This window comes from Nerophis lumbriciformis, linkage group LG08 (assembly GCF_033978685.3).
Source record: "Nerophis lumbriciformis linkage group LG08, RoL_Nlum_v2.1, whole genome shotgun sequence".
Lineage (NCBI taxonomy): Eukaryota > Metazoa > Chordata > Actinopteri > Syngnathiformes > Syngnathidae > Nerophis > Nerophis lumbriciformis.
This window is the reverse complement of record NC_084555.2, coordinates 44360001-44382570: the sequence shown is the minus strand read 5'-3', so window position 1 is coordinate 44382570 and position 22570 is coordinate 44360001. Positions and strand designations below refer to the sequence as shown.

The 22570-nt window shown below is 39.8% G+C and overlaps 1 protein-coding gene across 1 annotated transcript in view; it reads right to left on the bottom strand.

Annotated features, from left to right (window-relative positions):
• The window catches only part of syne3 (spectrin repeat containing, nuclear envelope family member 3), a 64123-nt gene that overhangs the window by 14310 nt on the left and 27243 nt on the right, over positions 1-22570 (bottom strand). The window contains exons 9-16 of the mRNA XM_061968993.1: positions 21868-22050; positions 15776-15919; positions 14558-14692; positions 12553-12714; positions 11111-11283; positions 10805-11036; positions 7620-7763; positions 4314-4499 (exon numbers count right to left, since the gene is read on the bottom strand). Coding sequence (XP_061824977.1) covers positions 4314-4499; positions 7620-7763; positions 10805-11036; positions 11111-11283; positions 12553-12714; positions 14558-14692; positions 15776-15919; positions 21868-22050 — 1359 coding nt within the window. The remainder of the gene's footprint in view (positions 1-4313; positions 4500-7619; positions 7764-10804; positions 11037-11110; positions 11284-12552; positions 12715-14557; positions 14693-15775; positions 15920-21867; positions 22051-22570) is intronic.

Below are 22570 nucleotides of genomic sequence, written 5' to 3'. Positions count from 1 at the left end.
TATATATATACATACATACACACTATATTGCCAAAAGTATTTGGCCACCTGCCTTTACTCACATATGAACTTGAAGTGCCATTCTAAGGAATTGTCCAAAATGTTTTGGTATCCTGGAGCATTCCAAAGTTCCTTTCACTGGAACTAAGGGGCCAAGCCCAACTCCTGAAAAACAACCCCACACCACCAAATTTCACATCCGGCACAATGCAGTCCGAAATGTAGCGTTCTCCTGGCAACCTCCAAACCCAGACTGGTCCATCAGATTGCCAGATGGAAAAGCGTGACTCATCAGTCCAGAGAACACGTATCCACTGCTCTAGAGTCCGGTGGTGACGTGCTTTACACCACTGCGTCCACACTTTGCATTGGACTTGGTGATGTATGGCTTAGATGCAGCTGCTCGGCCAATGAAACCCATTCCATGACCCTCTCTGCGTACTGTACGTGGGCTAATTGGAAAGTCACATGAAGTTTGGAGCTCTGTAGCAACTGACTGTGCAGAAAGTCTTTGCACTATGCGCTTCAGCATCCGCTGACCCCTCTCTTGTCAGTTTACGTGGACTACCACTTGGTGGCTGACTTGCTGTTGTTCCCAAACTCTTCACTTTTCTTATAATAAAGTCGACTTTGGAATATTTAGGAGCCAGGAAATTTTACGACTGGATTTGTTGCACAGGTGGTGGCATCCTATAACAGTTCCACGCTGGAAATCACTGAGCGCGGCCCATTCTTTCACAAATGTTTGTAGAAACAGTGTTCATGCCTAAGTTCTTGATTTTATACACCGGGCCAAGTGATTAGGGCACCTGATTCTCATCATTTGGATGGGTGGCCAAATACTTTTGGCAAAATAGTGTGTATATATATATATATATAAATACTTTAAAAATGCGTCTACACATACTATAAAAGGCTCCAATACCAGTATCCCCATATATACGATTGGTACCTAACAGAACTACACCTAGGATTGGTTATCTGTATAATAAGATCATTCTCGGACCCCTGCAGTCTACATATACATTTTAGACATCAGTTTTCTCAGGGTGGCGTGGAAGGTGTTTATCCTTAAATCACAAAAAAAGTTTGCTGGCACTACTACCCCTGGGCTTTCCGAGCAGGATTCTGAGACAGTCATTATCTGCAACCTGGAGTTTGCGCAAGCTCTCTTTTTTTGAACCTCACCCAGAGGGGTGCTGTGTACATAGGGGTGAAGTAAGCTCTAAACAAGTACATTATCGCTTCATCAGAACAGTAGTGACATTTTTTCACCAGCATATTGACTTGGACATACATCATTCTTCTTTGTCTAAGCATGTCAGCATCATCCTCCATCTTGTCATTGATGATGTGGCCAAAGTATTTGACATTGTTGCACACAGACAAGTAGAAACCTGGGAAATTAAGATGTTGATCCTCCTTGGTCCTACATATCATTAGGCTACTATTTCTTTGGGGTCGCGGGGGGCGCTGGAGCTTATCTCAGCTACAATCGGGCGGAAGGCGGGGTACACGCTGGACAAGTCGCCACCTCATCGCAGGGCCAACACAGATAGACAGACAACATTCACACTCACATTCACACACTAGGGCCAATTAAGTGTTGCCAATCAACCTATCCCCAGGTGCATGTCTTTGGAGGTGGGAGGAAACCGGAGTACCCGGAGGGAACCCACGCAGTCACGGGAAGAACATGCAAACTCCACACAGAAAGATCCCGAGCCTGGGATTGAACCGCAGACTACTCAGGACCTTCGTATTGTGAAGCATATAATGGCCAAATAATCATGATCGATTAAGGTGTTCCCAATGATGCACCCTGTTTTGCATTCTCTCAACTGCCTTGACAGATCATCCATATACAGGCTAAATCGGCCTGTTGATAGAAGCCCACCCTGCCGTACCCCATTGCCAACTCTAAAGGGAGAGGATAAACTACTCCCCCATTTTACCTGTCGTACCAATATGCCAGAATACGTATGATGCTACCTGGAGCACCCCTATGCTTCAGCTTGGTAAAGACTTTGTGATGGTTGACTCTGTCAAATGCCTTAGATGCATCAATAAAACCTACCAACATTGTAGAGCCCTGCGCTCTGTATTTTTCTACTGCTTCTTTTAAAGCACAAATACACAAGTCAGTGCAATGCTTACTCTTAAAGCCAAATTGGTTGTCTGTGGTGCAAATAAGATCCCCAACTCTGTGTATTATCACACTTTCCAGCACTTTAGATAGTATGCTGGCTAGGGCGATAGGTCGATAATTGACCATACTCCCTACCTTACCAGCCTTGTCTTTAATGACAGGTACTAAAATAACTGTCAGCATAGCATCTGGCAGGATGCCATGTATTAAGAACCCCGTAAAACAGATGGAAAGCAACACAGCTACCCTAGGGCTTGCTAGCTTTAGGTGCTCTGCAGTAATAGTATCCATGCCACATGCTTTGTTATCAGCTAGTTTCCTGATGGCTTGGGAAATGTCATTGGGGCTGATGTGTACCACTTCCTCCTCTATGTTGCCTGTACAATATAGCTCACTTCTAACACAGTTAAATAGAGCGGCATAGTGCTGCCTGCATAGTTCAGGTATATTTCCTCCACCAGATCCACCCTTAATGTTACATGGCAATGCTGCTTTAACTCTATTTATATTTTTAACTTCCTTCCAGAAGCCAATGACATTGCTGTCAAGCAGTTTCCACGCCATTGAGTCAGCTCATAGGGCTCGCTCATGCTTGCCAACAAAGCACACTGCATATTTGTATGGGGTATTGGTTATCTTTTTATGCTCAAGAACAGGTCCCTGTCTAGGTCTACCAGCAATAACCCAGGCCTTACGGGCCTCCTTAGCCTCTGCATGTGGGCCAGCTACATACCTGTTCCACCCAGGCTTGGTGTTTTTAGCTTTACTAAAATGAGTGAGTAGAGGTCTGCTGGCCTCTAATAAAGCCTACACAATACAATTGCACATTTCACAGAGATCATCACAATGAGATGTGACATTACAGTTGACATTGGAACATAGAATTGCATGCATAGGTAAACCCCTCATTCACAAATTCCACAGAAGAGCAGTGTAATAACTTCATTTGTTGAAACCATTCGCTCTTCTCTCTTTGGCCCCCTCTCTTTATCGATCACCACAGACAATCCACACTCTGTCTCCCAACCTCTTTCCACCTTTTTAAAAATTTCCCAAAAAGAGGTTGAGATCATCATAGGCTTGGGCCTACAACACATTTTGCTCGACGATATATTGACCTACAAATTATTGCAGATAAAGGATATTGCCATTATTTTTTGAGACCAAATTAACCACTGATGTAATGACAACACATAATAATAATGGAAATATACCCTTTCAAATGCAATTAACTTGTATGTCTTGCATATTTTAAAATACCGTATTTTTCGGACTATAAGTCGCAGTTTTTTTCATAGTTTGGCCGGGGGTGCGACTTATACTCAGGAGCGACTTATGTGTGAAATGATTAACACATTACCGTAGAATATCAAATAATATTATTTAGCTCATTCACGTAAGAGACTAGACGTATAAGATTTCATGGGATTTAGCGATTAGGAGTGACAGATGGTTTGGTAAACGTATAGCATGTTCTATATGTTATAGTTATTTGAATGACTCTTACCATAATATGTTACGTTAACATACCAGGCACGTTCTCAGTTGGTTATTTATGCCTCATATAACGTACACTTATTCAGCCTGCTGTTCACTATTCTTTATTTATTTTAAATTGCCTTTCAAATGTCTATTCTTGGTGTTGGGTTTTATCAAATAAATTTCCCCAAAAAATGCGACTTATACTCCAGTGCGACTTATATATGATTTTTTCTTTCTTTATTGCGCATTTTCGGCCGCTGCGACTTATACTCCGAAAAATACGGTAGTAAATGCATTATTTGTTGTGTACATAGTAGAGTCTTATTTGTTGGGCACACAGTACAGTGTGATTTGTTTTTTGCATAGTAAGTTCACTATTTGCAGTGTACATATGACATAGTACAGTATTTAAATTATTTATATATTTCATATTTGCATTCTAACTTCTAAGAAGAGTTCAATAAATATTTTTTTTTCTGTACTTGGATTTGAGTTGTAAATAAATAGATGTAAAAAATAAAAAGTGAGCTTATACTGAAAAAGCAAGAAGTTTCAAATATTGTAATACAAGTTATGGGCCATAGTTATTGTCATTCATTTTGTAATAATGTAGATTTGGTTGACATTCTCACTGCTCTTGTGTATAGTGTCAAATGTTTCATGTCCATAGTTGGATCGTTACCTGGGAATTGAGCCTTTTCTGAAAGACACGGGCATCCTTTAGTTTGGACTTGTAGAGAGTCCAGCGATAACGAAGTTCTTCGAAGCTGTCATCTTCTGCTGGACCTGATCCTGCCTGACTCTCTTTCCTGTCCTGCAGCAAAAGCTGGAACTGCTTTTGACCCCAACTCACTCCTGCCTTCAGAGCCTGTATGGAGCACACAAAAGTTGGGAGTATTTAGCATCCTTTTGTACCACCAAAATAAGTGTTTACTAGGCTTGCCTTCCACAAAGTATTTTCATATTCCAATCACTGTCGGCTCTATGGTGTTGTTTTCTTTTTTAAAGAGAGAAATCATGATATGTAGTGCACTGACTAGTCACTAGGTGTCAGTAACGTCATGTGTATGTAGATCAGAGGAGTTAAACGTACGGTCCATGGGTCTGAAAAGGTTTGAATCGGCCTGCGGCCCGGTCCGCGAGATGAGTTTGCCAAATGTAAAAATTAGCAATTTCTTCAATGAAAAAAACTGCTGTTCTAAATGTCAGTCTATCCCAGGGCAGCTGTGGCTATGAAAGTAGCTTACCACCACCAGGTGTGAATGAATGACGGGTTCTACATGTAAAGCGACTTTGGGTACTTAGAAAAGCGCTATATAAATCCCAGGTTTATTACTATTATTATAAATGTGTCCACTGGATGTCGCCATAGCAATTCTGTTAGACAAGCAAACGGTTTATAGCGGGGCTAAGCAAGTATGCCAAGCAAGAGGTACACAGTAAAGAGAGGCTACGGCTCATTCTCCTCGACCCAAATGAAACGGAAAACCTGCCCTTTTGCGTGAAACACATCGTTCTTTGGCACCATCATTGCCACAAAATGTCTGTCAAAAAGAGAAAATTGGACAAAAAATGTAACTAAACCCTTTTAAATATTTACTACCTCCGTTTGTATGGTTTGTTGGGTTGAGTTAGCACAGTTTTTATTATTATCTTTTTTGTTTAATTCCAGATAGGCTGTGACTTAAAGTTTAATAGCTTTGTAGATACACAGAGACAAAGTCTAAGTTGTCCTTTGTAGTGTTTTTGAAACTGCTGGAATGTTTTTCCTCTGAATTTTCAACTAACTTGAAGTGTTTTGTTAAGAGGATTATTTGTGTTATGTACGCTTTCAGAACGTGCTTGTTCTATTTTTGGCCTAAGTAAAACAAAGAACTCAATCTGAAGTTATGTTTATTTTTAAGTTCTTATGCCATGATTTTACCAATCCGGTCCAATTGGGAATAGATTTTCCTCCAGGTGGCCCCTGGGCTAAAATTAGTTCGACACCCCTGATGTAGGTCATTCTCCCAAAGTAAATAAAAGGAACATGGTCTTTTATTGAAGTGAACAAAACAGAGATCTGATGAACAAATACTGTATAACACGGTAGAGATACGATACGATAGTTATGCGAAGTCAAAAAAGACATCAAACTTGACTAAATAGAGGTAGTAAAAGTCGTAACAAAGTTACAGTATGCGAACCTGCATAACCTGCAGTATCGTTACCTTTTCTATGGGGGAGCTGTGAAGGAGGCCTTGTGCCCGAGTCGCACTGGTCAAAGCTATACCTCCTGTATTCCTATTTGACAACTGTGTTCATTTGAGAATTAGCTTCCAACACTTACATTTTAAAATAATTAAAGCCACACAAAACATGATTTATTTTGTTTCTTTCCCGTGCCCAAAATCAGCTTCAAACTAAGGTATGTGGGGAATTGTGAGGAATGATTACTTACTGTACTTATTTGATAGCGTCTGCAATTACACTAGAGGTGGGCGTATCAATATAAATATCGATAGTATCGATACCAAGGTGGATATTGGTATCCCATCAATACTTTTGTCGCAGTTTCTCTTCTATACATCCAGGTAATTACTAAAATTTCCTCACAGTTTACGAGGCCGCAGCGTCTCCTGTTGTAGTCTGTCAGTGCAAACAGCACATCTTTCTCTCTAAGCTGCTCACTCAGAAGAATCAGTCGAGTTTTTATTGCCATTGTTTGAGAACGGGTTCACAAACTAGGAATTTTACTTGGTGCAATCGTGCAACATAAAACACATATAACACAGAATAGGCACACTTTACCTCTCCCCCTCCCTGCTCCACTATTACATACGTTCTTTTTCCACAAATATCTGCATGAAATGGAAGTTATATTACTGGTTTTGATTACATTTTAAGATCTATATTTTTTGTTACATTGTTTTTCTTGTTATTTTGCAAAAATGACATTGTGAGTGGTAGATTGTAATAGGGAAATGATTCATTTACTTACTATTACATTGTTTTATATTGTATTTTGTTATAAAAACATTTTAATGCAAAACATATTTTTGCTGTTTTCTCGTAATCATAGTCAACTAAGTAGAGGCAAATTCACAAAAATATTCAATAATAATGACGTATTCGATAATGAGTATCGGCAATACTGGCCCTGTATTTACTTGGCCTCAAACTGATATCAAAAATTTTTTGGCACTTTTTTGGGCCGAATCCCGCCAGGCTTTGATTACCGTTAAGTCTATTGTTGCCATGTTACGGTATCTGGGTTGCGCGTGACAGCACGCCCAGTTCTCAATTTAAGTGGCTCCTAGTACTTTGGCACTTCGAGATCCCTCCAGCAGCACTGAGAGCGGTGCTCAGCCAAACTACCTCTGGGTAATGTTGCAATTTTCAATGCCAACAAAGAAATTGACTCAAAAAACGCTACAACGTAAGTAAAGTAAGGATCCACTTTTCCAAAAATGCGCTAACTTAATGCTAATATACATTGGCTTTGCTATTACCATCTTACTGATTAGCATTAGCGATTTTAAACTACCAACTAAGATGCACGTTACAATCAATCATGTTACAATTGGTGTGTCGTGTGTACAATACTTACAGTATTAACACTTTTTAGGGCGCAACAAAAAACAGACCATATAATGTACACTACTGCCATCTAATGTCTTGGACTTGCAGCTGTAATTCCAATTTATTGTCATACTTGCAATGATGATAATACAACAAGATATAACAACTGGTCAGCAGTTATTATTATTAGCTTATGTTTAAATGTTGCAAAAAAAAAAAAAAGTATTATCAAAAACCATTAATACTGAACAACACACACAAAAGTACAGAAAATTAGTATTGTTGAGTACTGGTATCGATTCCCAGGTACCAGGAATTGGTACCTTATTGATTCAAATATGTATGGTACCCATCCCTAGTATCCGATGCATAAAGGAAAGGCAAAGAAAAGCTAACAAGTGAACATGTTGTGTTGTTGTGTGTTCACCTTTAGTGTGTCTCGTTGTTTCTGGACTTGATTGCTCGTCAGGGTTCCTCGCTTGGTGCTAAGGATTCCTGACAGGAGTTGATTCTCTCTGCTGAGCCAAGCCTCAAACTGTTTCCTTTTGGACTTGTATTGATCCCCGCTCACCTGAATAGCATCAAATATGCAAATCAGCAACAATCTGTCTAATTGCTTTGCTCTTATTGGAAATGTTAAACTTCTACTAAGCCCCTTGTCTGCATCTTTGCACACATCAACTAAACTATAATCTATTATTTTGATTAAAGAATTACACTCTCTGTAGTTGATATTTAATTTCATGTTTGTAAACAAAAGATGAGCAGTTTTATGTTTTGTATTGTCTTTCCTTACTCTACTCCAAATGAATTAAGACGCAGGTACGTACGTAACCGTCACATCAGCAAATGGCAGGAAGGAAATCACCTTCAATTGTTTCAATCCTACTGATTGGATCACGTACTGTTTGCAGATACTGTAAATAAAATGTTTTTGTCGGAGTAGTCGTAGTGTCTGCACTACCATTAGATTGTAATCTCATTACATGTGTACTGCCATGACACAATTAGTATTTGAAATAAAACACTATACCATTGTTGAGTCTGCATAATGGCATCATATTGTTTTAAGTAGAGTTTTTAAGAATGTTCCGATCAGGGTTTTATGTTGCCGATTCCGATTCTATCAGGAGATCGGCCAACCAATACCAATCACATGTATTAACTGTAACTTTTTCTATTTAACAATATCAACACAATATTTAAACCAGTTCCTTATCCTCTTTAATTACATACAATTGTTTGATGAAAACAAAGTTAATAGAACACTAATTTAAAAAACAAGCTAAATCTAGTATTTATTAAACATTAAAATCCTTTGTTTTTTATGTATCATGGGAATTATTCCCCGAGTTCGTAAACATTAACAAACTTAATGAAAAAACAATTTTGTGAAAATGAAAATATAGATCATATACTCATACTACCCTTAGTGTCGACACCACCGTTATATGGATCGATCCGCCCTCTTTATTAATCTACTTGTAAATTTCATGCTAATAACTGCTTGCTCTGCGGTAACGAGCTTCCATCTACACTTCTTAAACTTTACTGAACACTTATTTCTTGGTGTTGTTTCAAACTAGCTTAGTGGTTAGGTTAAATGACCGCCATAACCACAACACCAGGGGGAGCTCCACAAACAACGTCAAACCCAGATTCCGATCTAACAAAGGTCTTAACTCATTCTCCTTCTATGCCACAGCAATATGGAATGCACTCCCAACAGGTGTAAAACAAAAAAAGTGCATCTCTATCCTCCTTCAAAACCTCCTTAAAAGAACACCTCCAGGCAGCTACAACCCTAGCCTAACCCCCGCACCCCTCCACATCCCCGGATTGTAAATAATCAAATGTAAATAATCAAATGTATATACTTGTTCTTATGTTTTCTGAGCTCACTATGTTCACCGCTCGCTGTACATATCCTACCAAGTCAGACCTACACTGTTTCAATGTCCATTTCTCAGATGATATAATTGTTGATGACTGAAGTATGCTGATAACAACCCAACCTATTTCAATCGTCAAATCAACGTCACAACCTGACAATGAATAAACAGTCGTCAAAAAGCATGTTGTTGCAACGTTATGTTTGATTAGCTCAACGTCAGGACCTAATTCAACAAGTTCTCAATGTTGTTTTAATGTCTTCTCCCTGCTGGGTATGGAGTCTTTAGCATTATCGAATATGCTAACACATTTACAAGTGTCTGTGTTAGTAGTATTAACTTACTAACACTGTACATATACATTCACTGTACAAACACATATACGGTACACATTCTGTACATATACATTCATTGTACAAACACATATACACATTCTGTACATATACAAGTACATATGCATACTTACACTCATGCACATAATCACGTTTCATCAAACATATATTAACGTTGTTGCCCTAGGGTAAACTGGGTGTAACACATGGCACACTGACAAAGCTTAACCTATTGTGACTATAACAATCTACAAGGTTAATGTAGGTTGCTTCTCTTTCTCCCCCTCCATTTTTCTGCATTCTTTCGTATCTCAAGTTATCATTACGTATATGTATTGTTGCATTTAAACAACTGTATTGTTGATAATAAAGGTAAATTATTGGTATTGTTCATTATCAATAGCGCTATTTCTATTGGTATTTGTATTGATCCATTTGTAGTGTAATAATGCTCATTGTCATTTCTGTATTATTTTTTATTTTTCGCTAACTGCTTATTTGCTATTACTTTTACCATCATATTTGTACATGTCATATTTGCTGATGTTGCTCTATTGTTGTTGTTGTTGTTGTTTGCTGTTGTTGTTTTTGTCTCTCTGTCTAATCCCCGACTTGTCCCCACAATTTCCCCCTCTGTCTTCTTTTTTTTTCTCTTTCTATCCCCTCCTGCTCCGGCCCGGCTGCACTAAATGATAATATAAATACATTTAATAAAGTCAAATACAAATAAGGCAACAAGAGAAGTATCCTACACTTCTCTTTTGTAAAGTAAATCTGAACAGCCGACATGGGCATCTACATCAACTATATGATTTGCCTGAGAAGCTGGACAGGACACAAAAAAAAAAAAAAAAAAAAAAAAAAAGTAGTATTAACTTATAATGGCATTATTTTTGTACTGCTTAAATTTTGTAAATTCACTGTAAAGTTATTGAGTCTGTTTAGCTGATTGGAGAGGTAGCTTCAGCAGCTAGCGGGTCCATGACGATGACTTCTGTTTTGTTTGATTAGCCGTTTTACTGCCATGTGACAGGCACTGTTCGGAAACAATTAAGGTAAGTAAATAAACATTTACAAAATGTTTCGTACGGGTATACTGTATATCTGTGGCTTATAGTCTGGTGCGGCTAATATACAGTATGTAAAACAATTAATGTCTTCTAAAATATGGTGCAAAAATACCGGTGCACTCTATAGCCCGGACATTACGGTAATTAGATTAGCTTATCAGTCATGAAACAAAACAAAAAAGACTGTCAGCCAGAGAGCAATTAAAAGCATTAATCGGCAATCGTGATCATTTATTTTTTCACGAAAATTGTTCGATACTGATTAATGGCACAACCCTAATAGTTTTTTTTAATATATTTCAACTTTTGACAACATACCATTGCGCCATCTTTCTGCCTCAAGTGCACAAAAGCTCCTCTGCTTTGGTCAGAACATTCTGCGTCGGACATACGAGCTACTTCTTTGGGAATCTCTTCCTGTCTAGGCGGTATGAGGTGACCTTTGGGATGTTGACTACCATCCACCACCTCTGCCATTTTTGTGGAGCCTAAAGTGTTGATTCCCCACATGTCAGAAACAGTCATCTGTTCCGTGGATCCATTCAGCAGCCTGCAAGAAAAGAAAGCAACATGAAGATGAACTTAATTGCACCAAAGCTGCATTTTTAATATGTAGAACATCACCTGTGAATGTTGACACTCATCTTGTACAAGTTCAACCAGGACTCTTTGAGACGGTTCATATCTTCCACAATGTGGACTCCTCCTTTCTGCGAAGTCCTTTGTAGAACTTTCTGACATTGGACCTCCATCTGCTGGAGCTGCAACTCTTTCTCTGGAAACTCTCCCAGTGCTTTCTGTGGACCATCCAGAATAGTCAGTGGGTCCTTGGGACACGAGTCACCCAGTTTACAAGTTTTTCGGGATAAAAGCTATCTCTTTTAGGTTACGCGCCTAGTGAAACCCGTATGATACGACTTAAAAATCCGAACTTACTCGCATTAGCTTGTGGGTAGAGAGCAACATTTGTGCAACATGAGTGTGAAGGACAGTGCTGAGAATAAGTGGATGATATTCATTGAATTAAAAAAATAACTCATAGAACCACGATCTAACATGTATCTAGCCAACTTCGTCACAGTTGGAACGTAGCACAGCTAGTCTGCACCATACTGTAGCAGAATGAGTCGGCTATGTCAGCCAAGGATGTGAAAAAAATATCTCAACGGCTGACATTTATCCATGAAAATATAGAGAAGCTGCTGATGGTGTGTTTGAGGTTCCAGGATGAAAAAAAATTATTAAAAGGGATCTAGTTTTTTTAATTTTGCCCATTATTTACAATCATTATGTAAGACAAGAAAACATATGTTTTTGATGCAGTCTAAGTTGTAATTAAAACTAATTCTAACAATGGAGTCGATGGGAGGGCCTCTATTCCGCCCATAAAGCCCTCAATATAAGAATTAGTTGATCAATATAATATACCCAGAAGTCATTTTTAAATGTTATCTCTTTAAAATATGGGTGTCATTTTTAGGAGGAAAGTGTATTCCCACATAAGTCTTTAAAAATGCATCCAACTTCAAAATGTATTTATTTGTCTTACTTTGGCCAAAAAGAGATAAAGCACATTCTGAAAATGTACACATTACAAATAATCCTCTTGGCAAAACCCTTTAAGTTAGTCGAAAATTCTGAAGAAAACAATGGTGCTGTTTCAAAAACACCACAAAGAACACAATGGACTTGGACTGTCTCAGTGTGTTTACAAAGCCATTACACTTTAAGCACTTGCTGTTTAGCATTATTTTGTTGGCAGTTCACCATTAAAGACATGTTTGGAGAAGCAACCGAGTGTTTCCTCAAACCGCTGCATTGGTGACATCCGCAACTGCCACAACACATTCATTTATCATTATTCAAATAATACAATTATAATATATGAAATTCTACTGAATTTGCATTAAACCAGGTTGTTTTAGCTAATAATCATGCTGCAAGATCTAGCATGTTGCATTCAACGTTTATTCCCATTAATTCCCATATATTCCCAAGGAAAGTTCCCAACTTTGAATATTCCCGGAATTTTGTAACCCTAGTTGTCAGTATAAAAACTCACAGACCTCAGCCTCGTGTTTGCGACCATCAATGTTCCATTCTCCTGTGGGACTCTTAAAGGACTCCACCTTCTGCTTCAGGACCATCAAGCATTTCTCCATGTTCAGTAGACTCTCATGGAAGCTTTTGTGATCTTCGATACTCTGCTCACTCTCATGCAACTTCACCTACAACATTTAATAACACATGTACAGTATGTATTTAAATCGAATTATAATTATTTTATTATACATTTAAGTAATTATTTAAAGATGTATTTAATTTGTCCCATTTGACCTTCAGCATTCTTATAATTTACACAACATTTTCAAATGTCATACAAGTATAAAGGTGAGAAATATATACCAACCAATTCAATGCAAACAAGTAAAACAATCAAGGGTGAAGAAATGACCTTCTCTACATTCCAATATTGGTATTCTTTTTATGGATATCAAATTACTTTTATCACATCTGCAGTTGAACAGAATCGGTGACAAAGGGCAGCCTTGGCGGAGTCCAACCCTCACTGGAAACGTGTCCGACCTACTCTGACACTGATCGTACAGGGAGCGGACAGCCACAATCAGACAGTCCGATACCCTATACTCTCTGAGCACTCCCCACAGGACCTCCCGAGGGACACGGTCGAATGCCTTCTCCAAGTCCACAAAGCACATGTAGACTGGTTGGGCAAACTCCCATGCACCCTTAAGGACCCTGCCGAGAGTATAGAGCTGGTCCACAGTTCAACGACCAGGACGAAAACTACACTGTTCCTCCTGAATCCGAGATTCGACTATCCGGCGTAGCCTCCTCTCCAGTACACCTGAATAGACCTTACCGGGAAGGCTGAGGAGTGTGATCCCACGATAGTTAGAACACACCCTCCGGTTCCCCTTCTTAAAGAGAGGAACCACCACCCCATTCTGCCAATCCAGAGGTACCGCCCCCAGTCTTGTCAACCAAGACAGCCCCACAGCATCCAGAGCCTTAAGGAACTCCGATTCTGTTCATAACTTTTATGGACAGAATTTCTAGGCGCAGTCAAGGCGTTGAGGGGATCCGGTTTGTGGCTGCAGGATTAGGTCTCTGCTTTTTGCGGATGATGTGGTCCTGATGGCTTCATCTGGCCAGGATCTTCAGCTCTCACTGGATTGGTTCGCAGCTGAGTGTGAAGCGACTGGGATGAGAATCAGCACCTCCAAGTCCGAGTCCATGGTTCTCGCCCGAAAAAGGGTGGAGTGCCATCTCCGGGTTGGGGAGAAGACCCTGCCCCAAGTGGAGGAGTTCAAGTACCTAGGAGTCTTGTTCACGAGTGGGGGAAGAGTGGATCGTGAGATCGACAGGCGGATTGGTGCGGCGTCTTCAGTAATGCGGACGCTGTATCGATCCGTTGTGGTGAAGAAGGAGCTGAGCCGGAAGGCAAAGCTCTCAATTTACCGGTTGATCTACGTTCCCATCCTCACCTATGGTCATGAGCTTTGGGTTATGACCGAAAGGACAGGATCACGGGTACAAGCGGCCGAAATGAGTTTCCTCCGCCGGGTGGCGGGGCTCTCCCTTAGAGATAGGTTAAAAAAGCTCTGTCATCCGGGGGGAGCTCAAAGTAAAGCCGCTGCTCCTCCACATCGAGAGGAGCCAGATGAGGTGGTTCGGGCATCTGGTCAGGATGCCACCCGAACGCCTCCCTAGGGAGGTGTTTAGGGCACGTCCAACCGGTAGGAGGCCACGGGGAAGACCCAGGACACGTTGGGAAGACTATGTCTCCCGGCTGGCCTGGGAACGCCTCGGGATCCCCCGGGAAGAGCTGGACGAAGTGGCTGGGGAGAGGAAAGTCTGGGCTTCCCTGCTTAGGCTGCTGCCCCTGCGACCCGACCTCGGATAAGCGGAAGAAGATGGATGGATGGACATCTGCAGTTGTTTTTCAGTTTTTTTGCACAACAGGTGAAATCCTTTCGATTGAAAAGACACGATGACTGCATGAAGTGAAGGAATAAACCTCAGAGTTAAATTTCACAAGTCTCTTACCCTAATTGTGTTGCAAAGCTGTTTCCAGTCAGCGTGAACTTTTTCAAACTGAGTCTTGTTGCTGGAACTGGACGATATGAGCGTTTCAAGAAATGTGATGTGTGCTTCACAGTCTTCCAGGTCCTTCTGGATGGCCTGCAAATAGGACACATCCACAACACATGATGTGTTAAGAGTTTCTTGTTTGAAAAAGAAGCAAACTTTTTGTGAAGGCTTGATCCATAACGACTACATACACTACACTTGTTTTATTCAGTAGTGTCAGGGTTTCCCTTAAATTTCCAAGACACCCGTGTCTGTAGGGTCGTGATGATCATGACGTCATTGTATAATTTGCTATGACGATATAATTTTCTTTGAAAAGGTTAAAAAAATGTATACTGTACATACATTTAAAAACAAAACTATGTTATTTTTAATAAGTACGAACATATATTTCTTATATTGTTGCTGCTTATTGTACGATGTACTTTGTTGAGAATTTTTCAAGTACCGGTATCTAGATACTTTTTCTTTACTAAAACTGACAAGCAATAATTTTAGCATCCTTTTCTGGTGTTATTATAGACTGTACTGTAACGATCTGCTGGTGGCAATGTTTTATGTTCGTGTGGTTTTAAATTCATGTTCATTGTTCCCATGAGATCGCGAGTGCACCGTCCGTGCCTGAAAGGGGATTGGCGGAGAATGAGGAAGTGTTGTCGTGTGTCCGGGGAAGCAAGAATACGAAATTGTGTGCACGGGAGGGAATATGTATTGGAATTGGGCCGGTTGTAAGCATAAGATTGGCAATAAAAAGTAAAAATAGCGTTTGATTTTTGACTTCTTCTGGAAGCTACAATACATTATGTTACTTTAATTTGTTTTCATGTAAAAAAAATGTTTTAAATTCAAGTGTGAGAGCTTCAATTTTGCTGTGGCAATGCGCCACGTTCAGTCACATAAAGGGGAAACTGAGTGTAGAATGTTAGAAAAGGTTTGATCAAGTGAAATGAGTCAAACAGAGAACAATGTTAAGTATGAACGTTAGCTTCATAACGACCATTGTTCTCTGTTAGACTAATTTCACTTGATCAAACCTTTTCTAACATTCCACACTACAAAATAATACAAGTACCGGCATGCATGATTCCTGCAGATATCGTCTCGGATCAAAATCGGGACACCGCTAGTAGTAAGTAAACAAACAGTCCTTATCATGCCGACATTTCAACTCACCTTCAACTGGTCGAACTGACTTTTCTTGGCAAGGATGTCAGGCTGGAGCACTTCAGCTGCCATCATCCTGTCTCGCAAGCCCCTTAACTTGGAGCTGATCAAAATGTAAGCATCTCCAAAGTCCTTACTTCTTGAAACGGAGGCCTGCCAAAGTGAAAAATTACATAAAAAAGCAGTCAGAAACTTCCCCATTATTTGTTTTTAATGTCTTTTCATTGCCTAAATTCAACAATCCAATATGAAAACACATTTAGAGGGGAACCTATCTGACCATCAAGTATTACTCGCTTCTTGATGCTACTTAAATTGCATTAACTCTCTCCACACCGATCGATTATCGGCCAGGCCGATTATCAGCCCCGATATTAGGCATTTTGACATATATCTGTATTTTTTTTTTTAACACTCAGCTGCTTCATAAGCGAAATGCTTATGCGGCCTAACCTTAACCATAACCCTAACCCATGACTCCTTTCTTCTAATACAGTGCTGCTATTTTTTCCCCCAATTTATGCAGGGACATCCAGTTTTTGTCCTTCTTTCATGGTGTCTTACCGGTCCCGTTTTCTTTGTTAATACTACTGCAGCGATCGAGTCTGCTTGACAAGTCTCTGTCCGCAACGCTGGGAGCGTAGGCTCATTAAATCAAATCAAATCAAATCAACTTTATTTATAAAGCACATAAAGGAGCTCCGTGACTTTGTATGTTCCCTGATTCAATCAAATGAAGACGACAGAAAAGATATCTCTGACAAAAATCCAAATTTTGTGTACGGTATATACAGTCGCGATCAAAAGTTTACATACACTTGTAAGGAACATAATGTCATGGCTGTCTTGAGTTTCCAATAATTTCTACAACTCTTATTTTTATTTAAGGTTTTAGAATGGCCTTCCCAAAGTCCTGACTTAAACGTTTGGACAATGCTGAAGAAACAAGTCAATGTCAGAAAACCAACAAATTCAACTGAACTGCACCAATTTTGTCAAGAGGAGTGGTCAAAAATTCAAGCAGAAGCTTGTGGATGGCTACCAAAAGCGCCTCATTGCAGTGAAACTTGCCAAGGGACATGTAAGCAAATATTAACATTGCTGTATGTATACTTTTAACCCAGCAGATTTGCTCACATTTTCAGTAGACCCATAATAAATTCATAAAAGAACCAAACTTCATGAATGTTTTTTGTGACCAACAAGTATGTGCTCCAATCACTCTATCACAAAAAAAATAAGAGTTGTAGAAAGTATTGGAAACTCAAGACAGCCATGACATTATGTTCTTTACAAGTGTATGTAAACTTTTGATCGTGATTGTATCTTGACAAATAAGAGACTTAGTCAATAAGTAAAGAAGAGTAGGCAGCAGTTTGCACATTCTGAGACTTTCTCTAACATCCAAGAAGAAATTATGTCAGCCATCTTTAAAAAATGTCTCATCTATAAACTACATGAAGAAGCCCAGATTTTTTTAAATAATTTTTTAATATTAGCAATATTCCAGGGTTCCTCACGAGGAACCCTTACAATGTAATAAATCCATAAAGTGCCATAAAATCGAGTAGATGTCAAGAAATCCCATAATTTTACAGATTTCTCTTATATTTTGAAATGCAAATGCTCATGCTCCTCTTAAACACAAGCAAAAAAGTTGTTTGTAAAATCTCCTGATGTTTTTTCCTGCTAAATTAACCACAAAATTAGTACCACGTAAACCATTATGTTGATACTGTTCTGATGTTTCCTAAAAATAATGTAAAAAAAACAACTAAAAGCCTTGTCCAGCTGTATACTACTATTCATTTTTAAATAACTTTTACTGCAAATGAATATTGCATACTTGCCAACCTTGAGACCTCCGATTTCGGGAGGTGGGGGAGGAGGAGGGGTGTGTGTGATTGGGGGCGTAGTTAAGAAGGGAGGAGTCAAGTATTTCATATATATATATATATATATATAAGAAATACTTGACTTTCAGTGAATTCTAGCTATATATATATATATATATATATATATATATATATATATATATATACATATATACATATATATGTCTTAATAAGGTTATCCAAAAAATAGTGCTCGATACCGTAGTAGAGCGCAATATATGTCTGTGTGGGAAAAAAATCACAAGACTATTTCATCTCTACAGGCCTGTTTCATGAGGGGGGTACCCTCAATCATCAGGAGATTTTAATGGGAGCATTCGCATACCATGGTTTATATAGGGCACAGAGTGGGTGGGTACAGGCTGGCCTAGGGGCGTGGTGATTGGCTCATGTGTTACCTAGGAGGTGTTTCCGTCTATGGCGGCATGCTGTTACAATTTCGCTGCGCTTGTTGAGGGATGACAGGTCTGGGCGGTAAATAATAAACAGTTTCTCTTTCAAGCATAGGTTGCATCTTTTATTACCACTATTGTAAGGTGTGCTGGATGCAAGAATTTGCCATGTTATTGAATACTCAACATTATTGTCTTTGAGGTCCCAAATGTGTTTGCTGAGTTCTGTGGTATTTCGCAGGTTTTTGTTCCTGAAAGAAGCCTTGTGATTGTTCCATCTGGTTTTGAATTCTCCCTCGGTTAATCCTACATATGTGTCGGATGTGTTAATGTACTTGCGTATTACCTTAGATTGGTAGACAACTGATGTTTGTAAGCACCCCCCGTTGAGAGGGCAATCAGGTTTCTTTCGACAGTTACAGCCTTTGTTGGTTTTGGAGTCGCTCTGTCTGGGGGCCGACGGCTCATTTGCAATTGTTTTGTTGTGGTTTGGGATGATTTGTCGTATATTGTTCATGCAGCTGTAGCTCAATTTAATGTTGTTCTTGTTGAATACTTTTCTTAGGGTGTTGTCTTTGAGAAAGTGTTTGTCAATCAGATTGAGGAATTTGTGTCCAATGTTAGTTGAGACGTTTTTGCTGTATGGGGGGTTGTACCAGATGATGTCGTTTCGTTTTCTGTTCTTTTTTGGCTGGTTTCCTGGCGTGGGTTCATAGGTGAGGGTGAAATTGTATCCGCTTTCATCAAGGGCTTTTTGGTACGGGGGGGTTGCTTGGTCAAATTCAGCTTTGCTAGATGACAGCATCGATAGCCTTTTATTGATTCCGGTAGGTATTCTTTTCGTGGTGGTGGGTGGGTGGTTGCTGTCATGGTGCACGTATTGGAGTGTTGTGTTGGGTTTCGTGAATGGTTGGTAGCTGTTATTTCTCAGGTTGAAAGTGACGTCAAGGAAGTTGACGGTTTGCTTGTTGGCTTCAATCGTGATCCGTAGGCCGTTCTCTTTGAAAATTTGGCATATGCGCTTCTTGGTATTCTCGCTGCTCCTTGGCGAGGCGCGACACACTGCCAGTCCGTCATCACGGTAAATACCAAGGTTCAGATTGAGGCTAGCGAGCTGGGAGAGGAGGAAACTCCCAACGAGTTCACACGTTTCTGCTCCGTCAAAACTTCCCATAGTGACGTCAAATGTTGCATTGTTCTTTTTTTGCCATGGTGTACTGTTGTGGATGAGAATGGAGTTTTTTGCGTGGATGATGATGTTTCTTTCGTTGCCTGTGATTGAGTCGTAGTCTGAGGCGAAGTCTAGTGCTTGAGTCAGTAGGTCTTGCGTGATGGAAGGGTAAAATTCCTCGATATCAAAGGAGATAAAGTTGTGCTGTTGTTTGTCTTGGATGTTGTTGAACCATTTGATTACTGCTGCTGTATTTCTCCATTGGTTGAGTATGCCAAATTTTCAAAGAGAACGGCCTACGGATCACGATTGAAGCCAACAAGCAAACCGTCAACTTCCTTGACGTCACTTTCAACCTGAGAAATAACAGATACCAACCATTCACGAAACCCAACACAACACTCCAATACGTGCACCATGACAGCAACCACCCACCCACCACCACGAAAAGAATACCTACCGGAATCAATAAAAGGCTATCGATGCTGTCATCTAGCAAAGCTGAATTTGACCAAGCAACCCCCCCGTACCAAAAAGCCCTTGATGAAAGCGGATACAATTTCACCCTCACCTATGAACCCACGCCAGGAAACCAGCCAAAAAAGAACAGAAAACGAAACGACATCATCTGGTACAACCCCCCATACAGCAAAAACGTCTCAACTAACATTGGACACAAATTCCTCAATCTGAATGACAAACACTTTCCCAAAGACAACACCCTAAGAAAAGTATTCAACAAGAACAACATTAAATTGAGCTACAGCTGCATGAACAATATACGACAAATCATCTCAAACCACAACAAAACAATTGCAAATGAGCCGTCGGGCCCCAGACAGAGCGACTCCAAAACCAACAAAGGCTGTAACTGTCGAAAGAAACCTGATTGCCCTCTCAACGGGGGGTGCTTACAAACATCAGTTGTCTACCAATCTAAGGTAATACGCAAGGACATTAACACATCCGACACATATGTAGGATCAACCGAGGGAGAATTCAAAACCAGATGGAACAATCACAAGGCTTCTTTCAGGAACAAAAACCTGCGAAATACCACAGAACTCAGCAAACACATTTGGGACCTCAAAGACAATAATGTTGAATATTCAATAACATGGCAAATTCTTGCATCCAGCACACCTTACAATAGTGGTAATAAAAGATGCAACCTATGCTTGAAAGAGAAACTGTTTATTATTTACCGCCCAGACCTGTCATCCCTCAACAAGCGCAGCGAAATTGTAACAGCATGCCGCCATAGACGGAAACACCTCCTAGGTAACACATGAGCCAATCACCACGCCCCTAGGCCAGCCTGTACCCACCCACTCTGTGCCCTATATAAACCATGGTATGCGAATGCTCCCATTAAAATCTCCTGATGATTGAGGGTACCCCCCTCATGAAACAGGCCTGTAGAGATGAAATAGTCTTGTGATTTTTTTCCCACACATACATATATACATATATATATATATATATATATATATATATATATATATATATATATATATATATATATATATATAAATAAGAGAAATACTTGATTTTTAGTGTTCATTTATTTACACATATACACACACATAACACTCATCTACTCATTGTTGAGTTAAGGGTTGAATTGTCCATCCTTGTTCTATTCTCTGTCACTATTTTTCTAACCATGCTGAACACCCTCTCTGATGATGCATTCTGCTTCGTCTCCTTGTTGTGTGCGCAGTTGTGCACTGCACTGTCTAAAAGCCGTAGATGTTATTGTCACATATGCATGTACAGTAGATGGCAGTATTGTCCTGTTTAAGAGTGTCACAACATTGCTGTTTACGGCAGACGAACTGCTTTACGGTAGACGAAAACGTGACTGCTGTTGTTGTGTGTTGTTACCGCGCTGGGAAGACGTTAATGAAACTGCCTAACAATAAACCCACATAAGAAACCAAGAACTCGACCTCGATCATTCTACACTTGTAACGTGATTGGGCAGGCACGCTGTTTATATTGTGGGAAAGCGGACGTGAAAACAGGCTGTCGACACGTCACTCAGGTCCGCGTGGATTTCGGGAGAAAATTTGTCCCGAGAGGTTTTCGGGAGAGGCGCTGAATTTCGGGAGTCTCCCGGAAAATCCGGGAGGGTTGGCAAGTATGGAATATTGGCTGCAAATATTGGTATCGGCCCTGAAAAAAAACATATTGGTCAATCTGTACTTCACACCTTAATTTAATTTAGTCTAAATCCCACCTGTTCAAGATTGCATACTCAGTATTACTGCTTCTATCCTGTGTTTTATTTGTTTGTTATGTGCTTATTTTATCCTGTTGTTTTCAAAGTGTCCTTTGGCTCATAAATTAAAAGTATTAGAATCATTGTAATTATCCAGATGCTAGTGAGCATAAAATATACTTTAAAATAAAAATGAAAGCGGTCCAGTCTAGCAACAATTCTACAAGCCGAGGTCGAGGACACGTGTCAGTTTAGTTGGTATGGTATGGTATGTTTGGCACACATTATAATTTAAATAGTTTGTCTGAAATATTTATATCGGACAACAACTGTTAAATGAAAAAATAACAACTATCCATCCATCCATTTTCTACCGCTTATAACAACTAATTCATTGCAAAAGATGGTCAGTGTCTCACCTGTAGTCTGCCTTGTCTCTGGAGAAGTTCACCATGCAGCAGTTCTCTGTTCTTCATTGATGCAGTCAGCTCACTTTGCAGAGCAGCACACCTTTCAGGACCAAACACAGACACCAACAAGTCCCCCCTTGTCTTCAGGCCCTTGAAAACATCCTGCAGCTGAAAACTGTCCTTCAACAGCCGCTGAGTGAAGAAAAAAAAAAAAAGCAGTAGATCACATGATTTTTGTTACATTTAATCTTACTCTCAACATCCTTTTCAAGAACTACACCCTTCTGGGCCCAGGGTGTCCAAATTTTTTTCCACCGAGGGCCACAGACTGACAAATTGAAGGATGAGGGGGCTATTTTGGTTGTTTTAACCTTTAAAACCAGTTCAATATATAGACTATTTTTTTAGAAACTAGAAAATGCAATTTCGGTAAAAATGTTGTGTGAATGCTGGAGCGTCAAAGCCAAACTGAAATGCTAACAGTTGGTTAAATAGCGACAAGTTAGTAACAAACAAGTAACACAATATATACCGGTAAGCAAAATGAGCTAAAAAGCTAGCATCCTAACAGTACTATGCTAAAATGCTAACCATAGCATGCCTACAGTTGAGTTGAGTTTGAGTTTATTTCGAACATGCAAGCATACAACATGATACATCACAATTTCCAGTTTCTCTTTTCAACATGTTCGAAAAGGAGTAGGAAGAGCAG